Source organism: Clarias gariepinus, chromosome 24 (assembly GCF_024256425.1).
Source record: "Clarias gariepinus isolate MV-2021 ecotype Netherlands chromosome 24, CGAR_prim_01v2, whole genome shotgun sequence".
Classification (NCBI taxonomy): Eukaryota; Metazoa; Chordata; class Actinopteri; order Siluriformes; family Clariidae; genus Clarias; species Clarias gariepinus.
In genome coordinates this window covers 4,915,193-4,938,575 of record NC_071123.1, presented here as the reverse complement: position 1 = coordinate 4,938,575, position 23,383 = coordinate 4,915,193, and the positions used below count along the sequence as shown (strand labels likewise).

The following is a 23,383-nucleotide window of genomic DNA, read 5'->3' as shown; positions in this document are numbered from 1 at the left end:
AAAAAAAAAAAAAAAACGATACACTGTTAAAATCCAACCTTAAATCCTGGCACCACAAATTTCTCAAAATGAATTTTTTAAAGCTTTTTCCCTTCTTTCTTTTTTACATGACTATGCATAAAGACCACAGCTGCAAAGAGCGAGAGGACGATGTGTTTCTTTTCATCAAAAGCTGTGCGCCGTTTTTATTGTAGTATTCTAAATTTACATTAAAAAAAAAAAAAAGAAAAAGGAAAGTCTGCCCATGTCCTAAGAACCATTATGAAAGTTAACGCACAAATTCAATATACATCTCATTGTATTTTACATTGAGGCTAAAAGTATAGGCATGGAGGTGGCATGATTCAATCACAAGGCTTAAAAAAAAAATAAAAAGAAAGAAAATAGAAAAGAATCCAAAAGAAAATAAAACCTGAATAAATAGAAGGTGCTATCTTATATTTCCGCCCCATTCCGTTTCATTTTAGCAGAGCAAATATGAGATTAATTCTTTTCCGGTTTTTATTTAAATTTTCTATTATTAATTAATTTTTTTAAACCCAAACTATGTGGCAAAGTTTCCAACTCTCCTTCACTGATTGAAGAAATAATAATAATAATAATAATAATAATAAAACACAAGACAAAAAAAAAAAAAAAGAATAATTTGAGCTTTATGAGCAGGAACGCTGATGCAGGCGCGAATGTCTCCTGTGTACACTGATTTAACCGGCCGGGGGGGAGGTGGGGGGACAAAAAAAAAAAAAAAAAAAAAAAAAACAACTCATGACACGGTGTTTCTGCACTCCGGCTCAGTTTGGGGGGGGGGGGGGGGGGTTTGGGGGGGAGCAGCAGGCGCTATTGGAAAAAGCAGAGCAAGATGAATCATGTATGGAGAGGCTAACTGTTCTGTACAGGTGCAAAAAGTGAGAAAGTACATCTGGTGATTACACAGTTGTCACAAAAACATCGTCATTTACCAAAAAGAAAGAAAAAAAAAAAATTAACAGAAGGCGGGTTATATTTTTCGCCTGTATAGATTTCGTTCTTGGGGGAAAAAATAAAAAATAAAATAACAAAAAAACTATACTATTAACTTGCATTTGTCCCCCCTCTTCATGTTCTTTTCTTTTTATTCCGCAGCACTGGCCGAGGATCGGGTTCGCCTGGAAGTGAGGCAGCCTGGAGCGGAGACAGAAGGTTGCGTTGCTTTCTTATGAAGCTACTGCAGATTTCATTTTTAAAAATCAAGGGGGGGAAAAAAAAAAAAAAAAGAGATTTGCTTTTGCTTTTATTTCCTTTTTTATAAAATATTTAAATAAATTCTGATTCTATAATATTCCATAGATTCAAAACATTTTTTAATCAGTTCAAGTAACTCTTAAAAAAAATTAAAGAAAGCTTTGGGTTTGTTTGTTTTTTTTTTCTTTTTTTTTTGTTTTTGCCATTTTAATGACAATGTCATTAAAAATCATGCACACTGCAAATAACCTCATGCAGTAGTTATGGTAAACCATCCAAGCACTTTTTATTAATTACTATTCATAAATACACACAGCAGCTTCATTAGAGAAGGACTCTGTCTTCAGTTTTAGAATGTGGAGTATTTATAAGGAGAGTTGTTTGTCTTTTTTTTTTATTTTTTTCTTTTTGTTAGGACACAGGACGCGAAAGGTCTGCCACGGCTACCTACGCTTACCTGCTAAAAGGAAAAATAATTAGTCATGTGGAACTGATTATCAACAACACACGTACATCATACACTTTTCATTGTCTCGTGCGCGCTCGCTAACTCCTCACACAAGTTTGTTCTCTCCCTCTCTCTCTCTCGCTTTTTAACTTCTCATTCGTGCTCTTTATGGATTTTTACAATGTAACAGGTGACAGACCTGGAAAAAAAAAAAATCACCAAAAAAAAGTAAAATTAAAAGGAAAAAAAAACTGAAAAAGAAAAAAAGAAAAAGTGAGAGCTGTGTTTTTGCCCACCGTCATTGGCAGTTACAGCACAGAGGACATTGTCTGCGTGTTGGTGGGATATCATCAAAGAGGAGGAGGTGGAGGCTCTTTGCCTGCAGAGCTCTCCTTCAGGTTCAGGCTCTCCAGTGCCACGTCCAAAGGCATGATCTCCACGCAGCCCATGGCGCCGAAGTCGGCGAAGTCTCGCCGCTCGTCCTCGTCCGAGGAGGAGCTCTCCTCGCGCATCAGCGTGGACAGCAGCAGCTCTTGCACGAACAGGCTTCGGTCTGCGCGCTCGCTCTCCAGAGCCTGACGCTCCGCCTCCGACATCTTCGGCTCGTTCAACCTGAAGGAGGGGAAAAATTATTTTAAATGTTTCCTCTTTGCTAATTTGTTCCAGGATCATATAACATTCCTTAGAGATGATGAAGCTGTTCGAGGGCATGATTGAACAAATCGTTAAAATCTCCATTCGAGACCATCGTCCAAGCGTTATATCGGTTATTTCAGTTTGCGACACACAGACGAAGCACAGCCATGCTCCATAAGGAGAAAAGTGGCAAAGCTAGATTTTAACAGGACCCAAAAGCCCACTTGTAGTAACGAGAACCTCATTTGATCTTAAATGTTTAATTAAACTGCCGGTTACTAAAGAAACTCTGATTAAATGAATGAGTCATGTCTGCTTCAAGCTCAACACTCGCACATTACATGCACAGCTCTTATCGAAACCCACGTCGCTTAAGCCACGAAAGACTTTGTAAACCAGCTGTTCACTTTATTGGTTTCCTCCTAAACTTTGGCAGGTAAAGAGGTAAAATGAATGTTTTCAGCAGGTAAGACTCGAGCATAAACTTGCAGTAAATCGCTGGTTTTCACAAACTGATGCTAGAAAAGAGGAAACTCGGGCGTTATATTTATATTTTGTTTAAAATGTGTTTAGTTCCTAGAGTTGGGCTTAGTTGTTGGATCTCCGTAATGTGGAATAAATAATCTTCATGATTTTTACCGTGTGAGGAGGAACTGGGAGCTGTGGGAGGCCATGGGGTTGCTCTCGGTTATGGATGTGTTTGTCGCGGTGCTGGGCGGCGGCACGCTGGCGCTAATGTTGCTGGCGTTGCTGCGCTGGCGTGTGGCGTTGCGCGCCGTTTCTAGTTGCTGACGTGCCGCCTGTGCCTGCTGCCTCTCCAGCTGCAACTGCATTTGCAACTGCTGGAGCTGCGAGGCTGACGGGCCTGAAGGGTTCAGCTGACCGCCAGCCGAGCGCCGGACGCCAGACAGCTGGGACAGCAGCTCTGAGAGACCGCAAGACACACGAGACTGTTAATAATATTAAAGAAACAAGACGGACGAAATAACACTACACAACAATCATGATACACACACCTGCTATAGGGTCCATGGCTTCCCGATTGCTCGGGGAGTAAGAGGAGCTTTGTGAGGATGAGAGCCCCCCAGTGGAGCTGCTGGTAAAGTGCATGTTAGTCCTCCGTGCCCGAGGGCCGCCCAGTCCACGCCCCGGGTGGAACATCCTGCGCACGTGCCGCACCCCGCTGCTCTCATCGTACACACAACGTAGTTAAGGACTCAAAGAGGGACAATCAAATTTAAAACACACTCATCGTATGTCAAAAAGTGTGTCGCATCACATTAAGCTTGAGATAGGATGCCAATACTTTTATATTTGCACCACAAAAAAAAAAATAAACGACAGCTGAATGCTACATGCACAGTGTGTTAAAAGATGTTCAAACAATCCATACTGAAGGATTTGATGAATCTCAGACTATACGTCATGTAAACATTCTACGTGAGTGTGATGTCATATCCTGTGAAACTAGCCTAGTGAACCTGGGACAAATGCTAAAGAGAGTTTAACTACGGGAGAAGAGATGATGCTGTGTTGTGATTAAGGCGTTAATGCTGCAACACAGACTCGCAGATTTTACTTAATCTAGAAGCAATCAATCGCCCACTAGATCACAAAATTAAATGTTTCATGGACACTTCACACACAAACAGAAATCATGAGGAAGGAATCAAAATGTACATGAGAACTGAAAGGATATTAAATCTCTTGGTGCTCTGTGTTCAAGTGTGAGATGAGCAGCGAAGTCGTCCGTCACATGATTGGGGTCGCCTCCGGGCAAAGCTGCACATATGGGGCAGATCTAAGGGAGGGAGAGAGAGAGAGAGAGAAAGAGAGACACACACAAACACACACATACACACACACACAGACACAGAGGGTCATGGGCTTAACAGCATGTTGAGAAAAAGCAACTAATTAAAAAAAAAAGTGTGCGTGGGGGTTAAAAAAAGAAAAAAGAAAAAAGGTCATGTGTAGGACCAAATTTCAACTTGATTTCGACATTGTGATTTTTCATTTTAAAGTTTACTGTTTTCGGTTTTGAAGTGAAGAAAAATACATATAAATAAATAAATAAATAAATAAACTCAAGAAGAAAAAGAAGCAGCAGCAATATTCTTGCAAAATATGAATTTTTGTGGAAAATGCAACAGTTTGTGTTTCCTCCTAAAGCTTTATGTTTTTAAGCAGTTGCCAATTTCAGACAAATTGAAGTAATTCAATTTAATTTGTTCATTATTTAAAATCGATTCTGAACCAAAAACCGACTCATTTCAATTAATTCATCGACAGCTCTGGGAGAGGAGCCATGACAGATTGTTAAAGAAATAGTAAAATATGAAGCATTTAAAGCTTGTAACCTTGCTCTCCCCAGTCTACACAAAATCACCCTAAAAACTTGGACTTGTTTCTCAGTCAGAACAGTTCCTCAACACAGATAAAAAATAAATAAATAAATAAATAAATAAATATATATATATATATATATATATATAATAATAAAAAAATGTTTTTAAAAAGTTCAATAGGATGGCTGGTGAAAGGACGTCCTACCATCCGGAAATCACTAGTACGATTTTCTGGGTGGTGATGTAGCCCCTAGCAGCCGAGGGCCTGAAGAAATCTGATTGGCCGAGCTCTCTCAGCGGGTTGGGATGGGAGGCTTTTAGAGCTCTCACATCAATTACGGCTCTACAGCCAATCACGGCCGTCGGTGAGCTCACGCGAGCGTAAGGAGCGGATAGTAGTGGGCTTAATGTGAAAGACCCCTAATTCAATTCAATTCAATTTTTTTTGCAGTAAATGATCTGCATTTATACAGTGTGTAGGGTGGGAGGCAGTTCAGCTATAATAGCTGATGTTAATTGATGTTAATATGGAGTCCAGGTAGTTATTGAAGAACCAGGTAGACTTGTAAGAAGTTCCAGTCATGAACTATCGAACTGTCAAGTCCCCAGAGAAACAGTTGCCAACACCAGTCAAGGCCAGAACCATTTTCTAGGTAATGACAGGTGAGAATTGGATTATGATTATTATAATTATAATTATTTTATTTATTTATTTTCTCACTAATTTAGTCATAATCCAATTCTCACCTGTCATTGTCGATTTTCAAAGTGAAATCTGCTTCCTGAGAGACGCGTTTTTGTAAATCGTGGTTAAGTGGTAGACCAGACCGTCTCATTTCATTTTCTCAGTACACGAGGAAGATGAGGAGTGCAGGAAGTGAGGAAGAAATGGTTAATTAAAAAGAGGACAGACCAGGATTTATTACATTCAGACAGTTTGACTCGCTGATCGCTCACAGGAGCGACTGCAGGGCGGGATTGACATTCAAACGTTTGTACCATTCAAATGTTTTTTTTGTTTTGTTTTTTTACAGCGACTACGAGTCTGATCACCATGCTGCGCTTAAGTCTTATAAATGATGTCAACCGCTTTCACATCTTTACCCTCAAGAGATTTTATCACGAGTCCCGGGTTGACTTAAACGCCAATTTTTCACAACAAACAACAGCTCACAGGCTCATAGTGAGTTTAAATTGCATGGGTGAGCCAGCCTCACTGCTGTGTGTATACTCTGTGTTTTACGGTGACTACCTTCAGATGGACGGGATACGGATCTGACCTGTGCGAAAACGTGGAGCGCTGAAGTATGGCGCGAAAAAGGGAGCGTGGAAAAAGATGCGAACGCAGTGTAAATACACTCACCACCTCTGTGGTAGTCTCTGCGTGCTCCGAGGTGACGTGTTCCTGTAGAGACGTTTCTGTGTAACCCATTTTTCCACAGTAGGGACAAGTGAACGACTGGGGCTGCTCTACTGAAAACGCCTCTCCTCCGTAATACAGATCTGCACAAAAACACAAAGACAGAGAGGGAGAGAGAGAAAGAGAGAGGTTATCATTATCATGATCACACCGGAGAGCTGAGAGAAACCATGTATAACTGTCCAACTCTTACCAAAGTCTACCCTGGTTAGTATGCACTGCATGGGGTGTTCGGTGGTGTGTCGGGTTGTGGTGGCTCCACTTTCGTAACACGACGCACACAGATCGTAGTCGTAGCAAATTAAACACTTGTATCGGCGCCCCCTGAAGTTCCCTTTTAAACACGCGTCACAGCTCACACCTGCAAGACAAGAAGACACAGTGAAAACACAACGCTTAACCCAATTACAAGACGCATTTTTCAGTTCTGTCCTTACATTACCTGCCTCATGATTTCACACTCTTGCTTTGTCTTAGGTGCGTGATGCACTTTTATTTCGAATGCTGTGATTAAACAACAGTTTTTTTTTCTTTCCTTTTTTAGGTGAGGTCTGAAACCCTGTTCTGCCATTAATCTATTTTGGTCCTAATTCATTTCACATCATGATGACTGTGTGATGGCTGCTCATTAAAAAAAAGGATGAGAAGAAAAAAAAAAGGGAAACCTGTTAACAAATCCTGCAGTTTTGGTGTTTAAAAAGACGCAACACTTTTGAAAGGCGGTGTAAAAGTTTTAAGGGTTTTAAAGGCGCCGTCTGATCGTGTCGGTTCATGACCTCTACAGAACAAACCCAAATTCGAGCAAGTGATAGAGGTGTGTAAAACTACATAAAACCTACAGTGAAACCTCGGACTGCGAGTAACGCGGTTTGTGAGTGTTTCGCAAGATGAGCAAAGATTTTTAATACATTTTGCTTTGAAAAACCAACAATTCTTGGTTTTACGAACACCGAGTATCATGTATCACGCATGTGCTTCTTTTTTTTACGCAGAGCGTCACGTGATCACAACTGAGCCAACGTTATTTCTCTCTCTCTTAGCGCGCGTCTCTCACTGGTATAAATCAACATTCATGCACACGTTTACTGTTTACTATAACACTGTGACCACGTGTGTGTCTGTAAAACATATTTTGTGTCTGTATGCGTGTGTACAGCACACGCGTAGTGTTTATTATAACATTGCCATTTTGTCTCAGAGCTGTTTTCCAGTGTACTGGACTGTGAATGGCGAAATTAGGATTATTCACCATCAGGACAGCTTTACAGAACGGCCAATTTCCATCATCCTGCTCTTAGACTGATTCATTGGAACCGGTGAGGCCGACTCACTTCTCCCGTACACACACACACACACACACACACACACATACATATATATATATATATATATATATATATACACACAATATACCGAAGTTTAAACATTTTATTCATTCACTTACACACTGAAAATATTGTATATAATAGTAAATATTGGTATCTGGTGCACTGCAGTGTCTATTTTTTATACTAGACTATATGTATAGTATCTCTATGTATAGTATACATATATAGACTATATGTATAGTATCTCTAGTAAGATAAGCAATTTAAATACAGAAGCTGAACGCATCTTTTTTTATGTTAGTTCTAAGCTCTCTCACTGCAGTGGGACTAAATGTAACTAATCAAATTTAATACTATATCAAGTCCTAATCTGATTTATTTTTGTATTTGATTTGCTGACATGCAAACTTAGCTCAATTATTATTATTATTAATATTATTATTATATATTAACAACAAAGTATTAAAGCTTCATTACAGATCATCTTCACTGAGAACCTGTTAAGCAAAAAGAAAACTGTTTTTGCTTCTTCCGTGGAATTTGCAAACAAAATCTTTACCCGAGTTGCATGCAAAAGATGGGAGACAGCTTACAAAAAAAGGGGGGAGGGGAGGAAAGAAATAGTCACACAACAACGGCTAAATAAAGCACAGTAGTCTATAAAAGTGGGTTTTAACGAGTCAATATACATTCATTTTACTGAACTTTTGCAAAAGGCAAATTTTATGATCATTTTTCGACATAGCCTCCTCGCTTTTCCATTGACCATGGCTGTTGTCCATTAACAAGCTTTCGTATTTCCTCATTAATTAAAAAATGTCCTCGTAGGGCGGCTTATAGGACCAAACCAAACAGGTGAAAGTCTGATAGTGAGATCAGGACTATAGGGAGGCAGATTTAACACCTGAAAAATAAGTTTTTTCAGAGTGTCGACAGTGTGAACAGAAGCATGTGGACGTGTATTGTCATGCAAGATCACCACCACTGTAAGTAGGGATGCACCGAAATGAAAACTCTGGGCCGAAAACGAAACCGAAATTTTTGGATGCACTTGGCCGAAAACCGATACCGAAACCGAAAATGGCTTCATTAAAAAACATGTTTAAAATATTTTCTTTTTGTTTGTATTAAAAAAATGTTGCATATTGCAACTTTGCTGTCCTCATCTGAAACTTTGAAGTGCTTCCAAACCGCCGACATACTCCGTGTTTGATGCGTAATGACAGCGCGAACGAGACGGGAGGATGGGAGAGGCGTGGCGATAATTTCGGCTTTTATTTTCGGCGCTTTCTTACGTTTCGGCCGAAACCGATAATGCTATTTCGGCCGAAAATTTTCGGCGGCCGAAATTTCGGTGCATCCCTAACTGTAAGAGTTGATGAATTTTTCTGCTGATGGTTGACTTCTAATCCTTATATCGGTCTGTGATTGAGGATAACATAATTGTTCCCCTTTAATTGGATTTCCTTTTCACAAGGATGGTTATAAAATAAAAAAAAATAAAAAACGTGACATATCTTTTCTCCATACTTTTCTTATCTTTTCCAAGCTCTTCATATGCCTGAATCACCAGAGCGTTCTGTGAAATCATATTTTGTGAATAAAACCTTTGATGAGCTTGGTGAAGTACAAGAACAGGAGACGACATGTGACGGTGAAGTGTGAGAAGGAGGTGAGAGACACCCGTCCCTGTCTCTGCTGTGTTAGCTCTGGTATGTGCTACATGTCCTATATATAAAACCTTCACAAAACATATGCGGACTACGGCCTTAAATGACCTCACACGTGAAAAAAATTCTCCTTGTATTTAGTTATAATCTTACACACTTGCTCTAAAAAACATCATCGGGCTCATTAACCGAATCAAGGTGAAAGGTGTATTACACAGAACCATCCCCAAACATTTTAACATTCGCTACCAGTGATGGTTGGACGAAGCGGTTTACCTTAAAAAAAGTCTGTTTGCCCAAAATCACATCTTCAGCATGTCTGACATACTTATGATTGGACCCGAATTTCTGTCCTCACTAGCCACATGATCTTCCAACCCTCAGACATCATGTCTCTGCTTTCGTTTTAGTTTTTTGCTCCAGGGTGATCGCCCGAGTGCCGATTTGTGAAGGCTTCATAACCTTCGCACAAGTACTAGCATGAACAGGTATTCTGTAAGTCTTTACGCTATTCTATGACCTGAAAGCCTCAAATGCTGCAATTTAATCCCTGTGGCATTACCTTTTATTCTGTTCTGAGGAGTGAGGTATCTACTGTTCAACAGAAATTCATTTTATGCAACGGCTACATTTAAGGAAAGTCTCACAAGCCAGAATGCCAGCGTTCACATAAAAATCTGGTGCGTTTCAATTGATGTGTACAAAATCCCGCCCACTTTCAAAGAGTCACTTTGATTGTCAAGGCAGATATTCTCTGATAACTTGTATCAAAGACTGTATGCTGTTACTTTTGTGCATGCAAATAATAGCAGACACGAATATACAGACAGAACTCAACGATTCTGAAGCTTGGACATGAAGATATTGGACGTGACAAACATCATACACATTCTAAGACTGGTGAAGCCCAAGTCTTAATTTTAAGCAATACAATTATCTTTTTTTTTTTTGGCAAACTTCACACATTTTTCCTAAACCAATAATTGGTTAATTATTAATTATCATCAGTGACAAGACGCACATTTGTTTCTCTGTTTAAAGGTCCCATATATTACTATTTCTTTAAGAATTTAAGACAGGTCTCAGAAGTGTCACCTTCAAAGTGTTAACGCCCCAGCTGAAATATCCCTCCATTAAATCATTTTTCACTCCCTCTCGTTCTCTTCCTCCCCCTCACTCCTGCTCCAAATGCACCATTTCAGTGTCTATGTAAATTACCGCTGAGCCACGCCCACCCAGAGAACAGCAAAGTTGAGCAACAAACCAGAGGAGGGGCTCCTCCTACATGAGGTCACAACAGAAGGGAAATGTTTAGACTTTTGTCTTATTTTTATTTATTTTTTATTTTTATAAACTGGGCTGGCAAACCCCTTTTTAAATCAAATACTTTCTTCCTTGTTCTCTTTCTACATTTTCTAAAAATACTCTTCACAGTGTGCTCAATCTTTCCAAACGCCGACCGTGATCTTTGCACCCAAATGTCTTCAGAACCTCCTCAGAGCTTTAAAAAACATTTTTGGTCTGCTTTGTACAGGTTTAATGCCCCCCCCCCCCAAACACACATTTTTTATAAAATTTTAAAAAGGTGCAGTACATATTAAAATGCATCTTAAGAACTTGGATTACAGATTTGTCCTCACACATTTTCTAGCTGATTATTACATCTCTCACACACTAACCACCGGAGATCACAACTCTTTCTTTCAGCATCCAGAGTTTTAACCGTCGCCGAGGCCGAAACCTTTTCTCCACTACCCCCCCCCAAGAGAAGACAATGCTGCAACAAACAACCAGAAACTTTTCCAAAATTTGGCAGAATCTTCCATGAATTTCTTATGAACTTTAAATTCTTATAATTCTCTTTTAGAAAAGCTTACTGTGCAGCCTTTAGATTAGCTGAGCGCTCAAAAAATATGCAGCAAGTTCCTCAGCTAACTTGTAACAAGTTTGTGAACTTGTGAAGTTAAAAAAACAAAACAAAACAAAAAAAACTTGGGATTTGAGGCTGCACCTTAAATCCACAACCCATTTCTGGGAACTCAAATTTTTTTCTTTTTTCTCCAGGCCACCAATTTTACCAATTATCCAAAACTTTTGTGTTTTTGCACTCCCAATTTTCACGGGCTGCTGACAAGCCTGGCGCACAGTCGACTCCTGAAGCTGCTTTCGCTAATTGATTACGTCCCCAGGGGGAAAAAATCCTCAAAAATGGTAAACTCTGACCTGAACAGAGTTTCTGAGGCAAGTTTTCTAAAAATAACCAGGTCTTGGATAAACCAGTAGAGAAAGAATCCAAATCTGAAATGTTCCTTTGATCAGGAAACCCGGACTGAAATCATTGCAATGTACAGCGTTTTGAACACTGAACGTCACCAAAATCTTACAGTCAAGGACTGCGATTGTGCATTAGTGTGATACATAAGAAAATTTAAGAGGAGCGAATATTCTTCAGGTAAAACAGACAGTCAATGAATAAACAGTTAACAAGAAAACCTACACCTGGCCCTTGTCTAAACAGATGTGGAGAAAACTCCTAGTACCTGGATGGCATCCAAGCAAATGTCCCAGAATGGAGGGTGTTTTAAACTTGTCCGCTTAAAGACACATTACTGCCAATCAATACAAAGTTCTGTTTACTAATCACTTTACACCATGATGCAACACATCCACTGGGTGTGGTCTCTTTAAAAGTGGGTCTGCCTCCTATCCCAGGCATCACATGGTTTAATTCAATTTAAATCAATTTTATTTACATAGTGCTTTTAACACTGGTCATTGTCTCAAAGCAGCTTCACAAATATGGAATTGTGTAGGAGAAAGGAAAAGTGTGTATAGAGAATAAAAGATGTAAATAATCAAAATTTTATGCCCAGTTAGCACAGCTTTGAGAAACTGCCATGTTTGACAATTAACAACCAACCAAGCTGTTCTGGAGACTTGCTCTGGCTTAACACTTTTTAATATTAACACACAACACTGAATTTCCCTTTGAAATGTCAACTCTGTATACAATCAAGGTCAGGAGGATGCTGTTTCAATGCTGTACTTAATCAGTCATCGCTCAAAATCTCCCTGACATTCCTTAATCCTTAGACAACTTCCACCCTCACTCGTCTACACAAAAATGTGCGTTTCATGATGCTTAAAGGGATTTATAACATGGAGAATCCATGGTACGAGAAAAACGAAAATAACCATCGCATCTGGAGGATTATGACCGACTAATAAAAGCTGAACATGCCAGTTTACACACCTCCAGGATGACACACAATGTTACTATGATTAGTTTTGTTAAAAAGTCACACAAGTGTGTAACACAGTTGGATAAATATTCTGGTACTAATGAAACAGTACCAGAATATTTATCCTTTACCATATAAAACGAGTGCATTTCTACATTTACACTGTGTGTTTGTACAGTTGTTTAAGACATATACTTTGTCACATGAACATTTTCCTACTACTAAGACCATGCAATGAAGAAAAAAAAACACTAAAATATACAAGAAATAAATAAAACAAGCAGTATATACAAAAACGCCAAGGGAGGCAAGAGAAAGTTTTGTCTCTCATAACTATAAATAATCAGATTTCCCCTGCAATATGATTAATGTGTTAACATGCATTAAAATCTGATTGAGTTGTAAACATATTTATCACTCACTCTTAAAACCGCTTATCCTGTTCAGGAATGGTAGAAGCCTGGAGCCTATCCCAGAGGACTCAGTGCATGAGGCAAACTACACCCTGAATGAGGTGCAAATCCATCGCATAACACACACAAACACAAACAGACACACACAAACACACACACACTGGGAACTTTAGAAATACCAATCAGCCTACCTTGCATGTCTTTGGACTCTGGAAGGAAACCTGGAGGAAACCCACCAAGCACATGGAGAACATGCAAACTCCACGCACACACACCCAAGGCGGGACTCGAACCCACAACCTTGGAGACGCGAGGTAACAGTGCCCTCATAATTATTTTTACATTAGTTGTGTTACTTTCTAAGTCAAGTGGTTAAACCGCTGTAAACAGTTTATTAAAGTAATTCAAGTTTAACCGCGTAGCATACAATATATACAGTTATAGATTAGATGCAGGATTTTTTTTTTGCAGTTTATGATTACTAATCATCTCTACATACTTTACAATCCGCCTTTTTATATTTAAAGTAAACAGATACCAGGTTTTCCACTCCTATTGGCAGAAATATTTATAACAAGTAATACTCAAACTTTGCAGTAGACTTGGGATAAGAATCACCAAGGACGACCCCAAATGATATTCTCAAGATACTTCAGTGCAAATACGATTCTTGCAGTATCACGATTTTATAAGTATCCTGATAAAAATTTTTTTTTTTTTTTTTTTACAATTTAAAACAAATAATTTGCTCAGAACTGCCACACAAAAGAAATATGAAACATAACTGGACGGGTTCTCTCCCAAACTCTCACACAGTATATACCCTTTATCACCACAAATGTAAACAAAATATAATTGTTTTTGTTTTGTATATTTTATGTATGTATACTGTATATAGATTCATATAGATACTATATATCCCTAGACTGCCTTAATGTGAATACAATTTATTTCTATATACATGGGACAATTAATCACCACAGATGTAAACAAAAGATTTCGCTATCCAAGAATCATCACTGGAATAATCGTTTAATCGGATTATTACCATCCCTAATAACTTCCATTATTCACAGGAAACATTATACCCGATTAATTCTGTTTTAATACAAAACAGACAGACACTAAACCGATTCATGGCGTAATACGTCACAACATATGTTCTTCACACATGAATAATCTAAATCATCCGAATCGGATTATTAAGTATACACACATGCTTAACGGGTGGCTCTATGACATTTCTAGAAACAAGATGTGATTGAACTTAATCCACTTTTATACATTGTTCACACAACTGAATAATCCACTTTTATTCAGTTTTTCGTGCAACTGAAAATTCTGAATCTTTACACATGCTTGACAGGTGGCTCTATGAGATTTCTAGAAACAAGATCTAATTAATCCTAATCCACTTTTATACGTTGTTCACATATGTGCCTCCAGGGACACACAAGCGTAAAAGGTGTCTATGGGTTTTGTTGAAACAAGAACTGATTACTCTTATTCCACTTTATTACATTGTTCACATATGTGCTTGAAAAATCTGAATTGTCCGAATCAGATTATTTCGAGTACACAAATGCTTAGTGGGCGTGTCTGTGGGTCTTTTGAAAGCTATTAACAACCTGATTTTAATCCATGTGTATACGTTCCTGAATAATCGGAATCATCCAAATTGGATTAGTCCGAGTACACACAATCTTAACAGGTGTCTCTATGGGATTTCTAGAAACAAGAACAGATTAATCTTCAATCCACTTTAGGAGGCGGATATCATTCAATGCTGGTTATGTGAAGATTGAATAATACAAATTAAGCAAATCGGATTACTGGTGTAATGTAAACTTGCTCAAATAAGATTTTGAAATAAGTAAAATAACTAAAAAACCAAACTCAAAGTCAACAGTCATATGTGTGTGTGCAAATGTGTAAGAGTAAAAATAGATAGTATTCATATTATATTGATATATTTATACATAAACCCTAGGTAAAAGTGACTTTCTGTCTGATTCTGTGTCAGGATGTCTGTAAGCAAGTAAGCTAATCACTCAGGTAAACTTAGCTAGCATATCTGGAAGACTTGTAATACACCTTGACGGCTAAACAACTCGGCTGTGACTAAGATATTAAACAAAATATTGCTTATTTGTGTTTTGGTAAACGAGTTTATGACGTTCTAAGATATTTATACTCGACGTGTTGATAGCAAAAACGAAGACTTGGCGTTAGCTAGCACACGCCAGGTGTAGCTTCGTGCTAATTTCCAGACGTGCAAGTCATTCACTTTTACAGCACTTGTAGATAGCGTGACTGGAGGCTAACGCTAGCTTCAACCTGAGCTACACGAGTGAAGCAGCAGTAGCAGTAGCAAGGGCGGCCCAGGTTCATCCGAGTGACCGCCACATACCGGCGCCTAGCCCGGCTTAAATTAACATAGCTTAGCTTAGCGTGGCTAAGATTTGCTGGATCATCCTGCTTGACTCGGATTCAGCTGGACGTTTTATAAACGGATTGATTGTAAAGCAGGGCCTCGATGACACTGCAGTCACCTCTGGAGTCTCGGGACAGCTGAATATTTCACTCGGGGCTTCGGTTCGCCCTTTACACCAGGCCAAAGCCAGGGGCGCTCGCTAACGCTAGGTGCTAGCGTGAATGCTAAGTAACGTCCGAGCATTCTTGTCGAGCGACTTACAAGGCGGACCGGCACGAGCGCTTCTCAGAATTCTAGAATTTTCCACAAAGGGCTCGTGAGAGAGGCAGAGAGAGGGTGATACGTTAAAGGAAGTGAACATGGCGGCGGCCATCATGAGCCTTTCCCAGTGCATTTCAATACAAAACATGGCAACCCGCGGCTGCTCAAAATTCTTTTTACGCAGCAATCGACTGTGTGTATGTGTGTGTGTTTTTCTCCTTCTCTTTCTTTTTACCTTACCTTCATGTCGGGACATCCTACAGACAATGACACAGCCCCCACCTCGGGCTCCCTGACACGTATTTACAAGGAAGGATGCCGCTAAAAGAAACGAAATAAAACTGGTGGAAACGCGGTCTCTTTCCTATTTTCTCTTGAAGATGGATCCGCGGCTTCCACTTCTTCCTTCCCCCTCCCCGCCTGTCATGAGCCGCCGCTGACCGAGCGCTTACACCCTGGTGCCTGTAGGGGGCGTCAACGGCGACAGACGAGTTTTTCCCCCCTTCCTTTTCTTCTTCTTCTTCTTCTTTTTGAGCGGTGATTAAAACTGAGGTAAACTCTAAGAGCGCTCAAGCGTGGCCAAATGTTTGTGTACACCTTACCAGTACGCCCATTAATTCCAGTAAGCAAAGAAAAAGTCAAGAGAGCACAGTAATAAAATAACTCTCTCTCTCTCACACACTCCCTTACTCATTGTCCTGTACACAAGGTCACAGGGGAGACTTAAGGCATGAGGTCCCAATCCATCAAAGGACACACACACACTCATGCTCATTCACAGGCTAAGGGCAATTTTTGGACACCAATTAGAACGCTAATCTGCATTTCCTTAGACTGTAGGAGGAAACCGGAGTACCCGGAGGAAACCCACCAAGCCCCAAATTTGGTTAAAGAAGACGCAGATAACATATGTAGTTTGTAATATTTGCACAAAATTCAAAAGCAAATAAAAAAGAGAGAAAGTATGGGGCAGAACAGAAGAGAGGAGAACTATTATTATAGCAGGGTTAAAAATAGGGCACACAGGATTAAACCATAGTCTTAGTGTAACGGGCCAACCCAACTAAAAAAAAAAAATTTTGTGGACAAACAAAGGCATCTTCTATTCCACTTTATCCACTACAGGTGCGAGGGGCCTGGAGTCTATCTCAGGAGACTTAGGGCACGAGGTGGGGTACATCTTGGACAGGGTGCCAATCCATTATCAGCACACCCATTCACATGATTTGGGAACACCAATTAGAATGCTAATCTGTAGGAAGGAGCTGGAGGAAACCCACCCAGCACAAGGAGAATATGCATGCACGCAGACTCTGAGGCGGGAATCGAACCGGGACGTCTGTGTACTTTATATCAATATAAATAACCTGGCACTGTTTTTTAATATAATTGTTTTTGTTTTGTATATTTTATGTATGTATACTGTATATAGATTCATATAGATACTATATATCCCTAGACTGCCTTAATGTGAATACAATTTATTTCTATATACATGGGACAATTAATTGGACACTGTTCACTGTTTTATATATACTTCGAGAGGTTAACCACAGATGAGAGGTTCACTTGCTCATACTGGTGTATTTAACCATTTAATATGTATGATAAACCCGGTAAGATAGATAGATCTGAAAAAATGGATCTGAAAAACCCTACCTAATTTAAGCTTTGAGAAAACAATGATTCAATATTAAAAATATAACAAATGCTAACTGAATACTAAGAGAAGAATAATAGCAGCAATGAAAACATAATGACACCCCAGCCCTATTTAACCGCTGTATCTATTCTAAATTAGCCAACGTACAACAAGTGCATCATGTATATTGGATATTCATTATCTTTATCTTACCAAACCTTTATTGGATTAGCCACCAGTGATCACCAACAGGGGCTCGTTTAACCACGATTAGTCTCATCTCACTGCTGGGCGGCTGAGAACCACTAATCTATTTTCTCTTTTTGTCAATAAACCTGTCTATCAGTTTTTTTGACCGTGTGTGTTGTGTATTCCCCGTGTTAAGCAGCTGTGTTTGCACTGTGAAACTACAAACGAATTACTATACAGTTTAGGCCTGAAAAAAGAATAAAATGCCTATAGATTTAAACTTTTGGCCCACGCTGTATATGGCAAAAATCAATTAAACAAAACCTATCAGGAATTTGAATATTCTTTTCTTGTAGCTGAGGTTATATATTTTTAACCTGAGTCAAGATTTAGTTCACTATAATAGTTACTACATACTGTACTATACAACATAGGATAGGCTACATGTGAGACTTATTATCCGGTGTATTACATAATATGTGACTGCCTACTACAAGGTACATTCAAGTCAAACCAGGATATGTGAAATTTCTTGTGAACGAAGGTTTAAAAACAGTTTGACATTTACAGAAGACTTCAAGCAGAGTATGGTAATGTGACTCTGAACCTGCAGTAAAACATTTAAATATTGCAAATGTTTTAAAGAAGCCCATACGTCCGTGAATGGCGATCCTGTCCGAGCTGGTTTCCTTTCTGTAGTGTCATGACCCTAAATATGTGACTCTCATCCAACTGAATTGTTCAATTAAGTTAAATTATAAGCAGAATTGTAGAACAATATATTGTATTGGATACTTGTATACTTTACTACAAGACCTTTGGACACTAAAACTAATAATGTTTCATTTAATTTAATGAACAGTAACATTGCTGGAGTAACCTGTAAGGTATACTTAAGGACATACTAAAGTACAAACTGTAATGTTACAATATGCACCCTGTTATGAATTAGGAATAAATTATTCGCAATCCAATTGCTTTTAAAATTCTGCACACAATAATATCTCCTAATATCTAGTAGACCTGTGATTAAACCAATTATGCCTTTTAAACAATCCGTCTAATCAGTTTCATGGGCCAGTTTTCGTTTCATAATCAGTTCAGGTTTTTAAAATGGTCCTTAATATACTGTATATTTCAGCAAACCACCTGCAATTTCAGCAAATACTTGCATTTCTTCTTCTTGTGGGTTTATGCCATGGTTGGAGCAATGCTGCCACCTATTGCACTGGGGTGGGAAGTTGACTATTGGCAAGAGAAAGTATTATTACAGTCAACCCCCGCGAAGCTGTCGCTCAGTCGTTTGCAAATTCTTTCTTAGAAACCGAAAACATCCTTCTCAATTTTTATCATTTTTTCATGCGTTTTCATGCTAAAAAAATTAAGAACAATGTAATTTACTCGTTTTTTAATATAAATATGAAGGTATATTTAGATAAATTTCCATCTAAAATGTAATACTGTATAGATTTGTTTTGGTACTGTAGAGAGAACACAAAGCGACCATCGAGGAAAAGACAGCTTGGGATAGTGAATTATTACCGTATTTACTCTACAGTACTTGAGAAAGAAAATGACAGGGTAACATCGGTTTTTATATTCTAGCACTTCAGGAGACACAGCAGTACAGTATTCTACAGTATATGGGTTTACCTTTACTTTATTCCTTTTTTTTAAGGGTAATGTATTAAGCTAAGTAGTTGATTAAATTAAATTAAGGTGCTTTAGGAGCATATTTAAGGTTTAAACTACTGTATATAAATGCCCATAAATGCCATTAATAGGCATTGAAAATTTCCATTTTTTCCACAATTCGCAGGTTCTCTAGGAACGTAACCCCTGCAAACTTCCGGGGGGTCGACTGGCATGACAAGGCATGACATATAAACAATCAACACCATGTTACAGAGTATTTCAGTGTTTTTGCATACTTTTGCTAGTCTTTAATAGTTCAAAAGCTGTAAGAAATATAACTGACAATAAAAACACTGGTTCTAGTAAATCAAGTCAAATCGAAAATAGCAATGCCCAAATATCCAGTCGAATCGCATCGACAGTCCACCTACAATTCACAGCTCTAATATCCAGTATTAACTGGTTGATTTAGTCATTTCTGCTTCCAGGCAAGATAAATCATATTAAATAGTCAGGCACAACACTTCTCTTTTACTGTTTTTACTGTAGCTTTTATTTCTGCAATTAATACACGGTATCATTTTCATAGTTTTTAAAATTAAAATATTATAATAGAAACAGGCAGATATACAAATTTGACCTCTGAGTCTCATACAACGTGGCCCTCAAACAGCCTGTAATATCATACTGTATAACACAATTAATATTAGTAAAATATGTGCACTTTAAGAAGAAGAAGACATTTGGAGCTTGAGAACATTCCTACATGCAATGCAACCTCTATAGAGTACGCCCATGCTACATTCCTTTCCATACGTCTTAACGAAGAATTCCGAAACAGCATTTGCTGATATTTGTACATAAAAGCATGCTATAACGTACGTAAGTAACATTCAATCGATCAATACACCTTTCAACTCCTTTCTCCAAAGGCTGATCAGTCAAGACTGTGACAAACACAATAGCTTTTAAATATAAAATGAAGAAATGTTAAAGCCTTAAAACCTGAACATAAGGTCAGGTCTAGAATTATTGGCACCCTTGGTAAAAATGGGATCAAGTGGTTATGTGGAAATTATCTGTGTTTTTAATAGAAGTGTTCTCACACTTAAAATACTGTATGGGGGGAGTAAATTTATGCAAAAATGTATATATAAAAATAATAATAATACTTGGCACCCCTAGAAGCTGTTATGAACATAATGTATCTGAAGAATGTGCCATTTTCTGTATATTCCACAATTTTTTTAAGGTTCACCTGAGTGTTTAGGGACGCTCATGCCAACACCCACTGTAGGTGCTTTTCTTCCAGGGTGTGAATATGTTATGAGGATGATTCCCCAACTCCTCTATTCATTCATCAATAAAGAGAGCATTAACAAATACAAAAATGATGTTCATACATCAGCCTAATGCCTCCCATCAGTGTTGATCATGAGGAAGATTAAAAGTCGCAGGGTGTTTCACCCTCACACACAGTGAGGAGCTAAATAATTCTCCCAAAACCACAGAGCGACCTTTACACAAGATGGTAGCAGTTTGGGGTTAGGGTCCAACAATTAGTCCATGCTAATGAACTATTTAAAACCCATGCCAGGAGAAAGCTTTCTTTGGATCTATACTACCAGTCCAAAGTTTGGACACATCTTCTAATTTCGTGGTCTCTCCTGATTTTCATTTCGTTCTACATTATGAAACTTGCTGAAGGCATCAAAAATATCCGATAATCTCCTTTGAACAGTTGACATTGAGATGTGTCTGCTCTGTAAAGCCTTCATAATGGCTCTAATCTGAGGTGCTATTTGGTAGTTGGAGGTAAGTCTTGGTCTTTCTTTTCTGGGAAGGTCTTCATGAGAGCCAGTTTTATCATGGTGCTTGATGAGTTTTGCAAATGCACTTCAATACAACACTGTTCTTGCAGGAAATATTTCAGAACAGCTGACATTCATGTCTTAACATAACTACTGATTGTTGTTGTTGCTGTTTTTACTTATTTACATAATCCCATGTGTTATCTAATAGTTTTTAAATCTCCAGTATTGTTCTAGAATGTAGAAAATAAATCACAAAAAAAGAAAAAAACACTTAGAGGGTGTGTCCAAACTTTTGACCGGTACTGTAGTTTGGTGTGATTATGCAACATTTAAGGTGGGTTAAATGTTTGAATTATGTACATAATGTTCGATTATGGAAAAAAAGAATGGAATACCAAAATAATAACTATATTACGCTGTTATGTTGGCAAGCAAGGCTGCACAAAGCAAAGTCCTCATAATTGTGACATGAGTTTTTTTTGTTTGTTTGGCTTTTAAATGTATATATCCTGTAATTTAAATATGGGATTTATTCATTAATTTAATCACTTTCTATAACGCTTATCCTGAACAGGGTCACGGGAAGGCTGGAATCTTTCACAGGAGCCTTTGGGCACGAGGTGGGGTACACCCTGGACAGGGTACCAGTCCATCACAGGGCAAGGGGTTTTACATTTACTTTGATTAAAAGTAAGCTTTTTATTACATTCGCATTGCAAGACCTTATTATGATACTTTTTTTTTTTTTTACCCAAGGGTGCCAACACTTTTGGAGCAGACGTTGTGACTTTCTGAGGTGCGCAGAAGGCTTTTGGCGCCGCTAACGATAACTGATTTGTGCATATCTCCTTTTTTTATTATTATTATTTTTAAACCATGCATCATGTACTTGGTACTGATTCTTAGAAAAGTAGAAAACAAGTCCTTCTTCGACAACACAAACATTATTCTAAGCCCTTTCGATTCAGAAAATAAAAATCAGGATGTAAAGCAACGTTATTTAAGCTTGTTCCTAGAATATGAGATATTTCTTGATAGTAAAGAATAAGTCCCTGTTTGATAATACAACATCCAAAGCATGAGATTTGGCTTAAATTGTTATTTGTACTTAGAGTTGGCAAATATGTTTGTCGTAATTCAGATATTCATAATATCTTACAGTGATTTAAAACCTTCTGATTCAGTTTTCTCTTTAGGATATAACTCGAACATAATGATCAGCCGATATCTGTTTACAGACAGACGTTCAGTTCACCTGGTTGACATACAGCTTCGAAATACATGATACAGATATCAAGATGCCTTGTATTAAAATGGCATGATGTGTGGGTTCGTTTTCTTTTTATAACCTAAAATCAATCACATGCATATCAACAGTTCCCAATCCGTTCATGACTCAGTCCCGTCAGGACCCCATGGTTTCAGGTGTAACCCAACGTGTGAGGGAAAAAAAAAGTTCTTTTAATAACGATTCGTAAATTTGTTCCCTCGCGAAAACCCGTACACGTCTACGAGTCTTCCAGCTTGTGAACTTCTTTTTCAGGCTGCTCATCGTCTTCCACGTTCGTCTGCTCGGATGGAAGAGAGTTCGCCTTGCTCGCGTCCGAGTTGCTGTGGCTGCTGGCGCTGCCCAGCCGTGTCGAAGCCACCACCGCTTTAACGGCAGCCTGCAAAGACCAGACCATCACGGGTGATTAGGGGTGCAAGGAATAATCGACGTGTGTAATCGACGAGTCGTGCTTAATCTGTGATTAATCAGTCGATTATTTGGTGACATGATCGCGAATGTATGTCATATAAAGAGGACATAATAATTAAAATTTTATTTAATCAAAAAATCTGTAGTGACATACAGGCAGCAATCTGTAAAATAATAAATAAATTTCCATACATCTTTAATCAATTATTATTATTATTATTATTATTATTAATAATCAATAATTTATTTACAAGTTGTACAAGTTTCAATAGTATATGTTTTATAATGGTACCAGTTTTTGTTTCAATAAATATTCAATATTTAATGGGGCCAGGGGTAGCTCAGTGGTTAAGGCATTGGACTACGGTTCAGAAGATCCCAGGTTCAAACCCCACAACCACCAAGTTGCCACTGTTGGGCCCTTGAGCAAGGCCCTTAACCCTCAACTGCTCAGATGTGTAATGAGATAAAAATGTAAGTCGCTCTGGATAAGGGCGTCTGCCAAATGCTTAGATGTAGATGTAGATGTAATGTCCGTAGTGTGAAATTTCCACAGCAGCAGCGACAGGTATTCGAGGTAGTTATGTTACCATGGTAACACACGGAGGAAGTGACGTCTGCGCTGGTGACTCAGTGAGGTGTTCCGAATGGTGAGGTGCGTTCCAAACGACTTCAAGTACCAGCCATGTTAAGTGTGATTCCAAACCACAGGGAGCGAAAAAATGTTCAGTTCAAAGGGAACTTCGGACGGTCTAGGTAACAACTGAACAACACAGGGAATGAAAAACTTCCCATCGGTCATTGCATCTCGCTGAAGTGTGAAAAAAATGGAGTTTGGAAATATATATATATATATATATATATATATATCATCATCATTTCTATCTAGGACGATATCTTATTAAAAGAAATACATTTTAATTCAATCAGGAAATCCTTAGTGTTATATAGGCTAGTAATAAATTATTATTATCTATATTATT

At 38.4% G+C, this 23,383-nt stretch overlaps 2 protein-coding genes across 3 annotated transcripts in view; both read right to left on the bottom strand.

Annotated features, from left to right (window-relative positions):
- Positions 1-827: 827 nt before the first annotated feature.
- Positions 828-15,872, bottom strand: kcmf1 (potassium channel modulatory factor 1). 2 transcript variants are annotated; one of them, XR_008356205.1, is made up of 8 exons: positions 15,662-15,872; positions 6,267-6,434; positions 6,017-6,156; positions 4,005-4,106; positions 3,322-3,499; positions 2,945-3,230; positions 1,966-2,281; positions 828-1,678 (listed from the first exon to the last, which is right to left on the bottom strand). XR_008356205.1 is itself a non-coding variant. In XM_053484747.1 (7 exons), the coding sequence occupies exons 1-7, from the start codon at positions 15,675-15,677 to the stop codon at positions 2,020-2,022; spliced, it is 1,152 nt and encodes a 383-aa protein (XP_053340722.1). In that variant the 5' UTR covers positions 15,678-15,872; the 3' UTR covers positions 1,789-2,019. The 2 variants fall into 2 exon arrangements, 1 of the variants encoding a protein (XP_053340722.1); XM_053484747.1 differs by lacking the exon at positions 828-1,678 and having other exon boundaries at positions 1,789-2,281.
- Positions 15,873-20,300: 4,428 nt separating this feature from the next.
- The window catches only part of camk4 (calcium/calmodulin-dependent protein kinase IV), a 32,665-nt gene continuing 29,582 nt past the window's right edge, over positions 20,301-23,383 (bottom strand). Inside the window, exon 11 of the mRNA XM_053484827.1 lies at positions 20,301-22,368. Coding sequence (XP_053340802.1) covers positions 22,210-22,368 — 159 coding nt within the window. The 3' untranslated portion in view covers positions 20,301-22,209. The remainder of the gene's footprint in view (positions 22,369-23,383) is intronic.

Bases quoted from the DNA above. Each gene is read 5' to 3' on its own strand.
- kcmf1 (XM_053484747.1), bottom strand. The intron at 3,231-3,321 runs GTGTGTGTATCA...GCGGTCTCTCAG, and splicing joins AGCCATGGACCCTATAGCAG to AGCTGCTGTCCCAGCTGTCT. The intron at 2,282-2,944 runs GTAAAAATCATG...CCCCTCCTTCAG, and splicing joins TCCCAGTTCCTCCTCACACG to GTTGAACGAGCCGAAGATGT.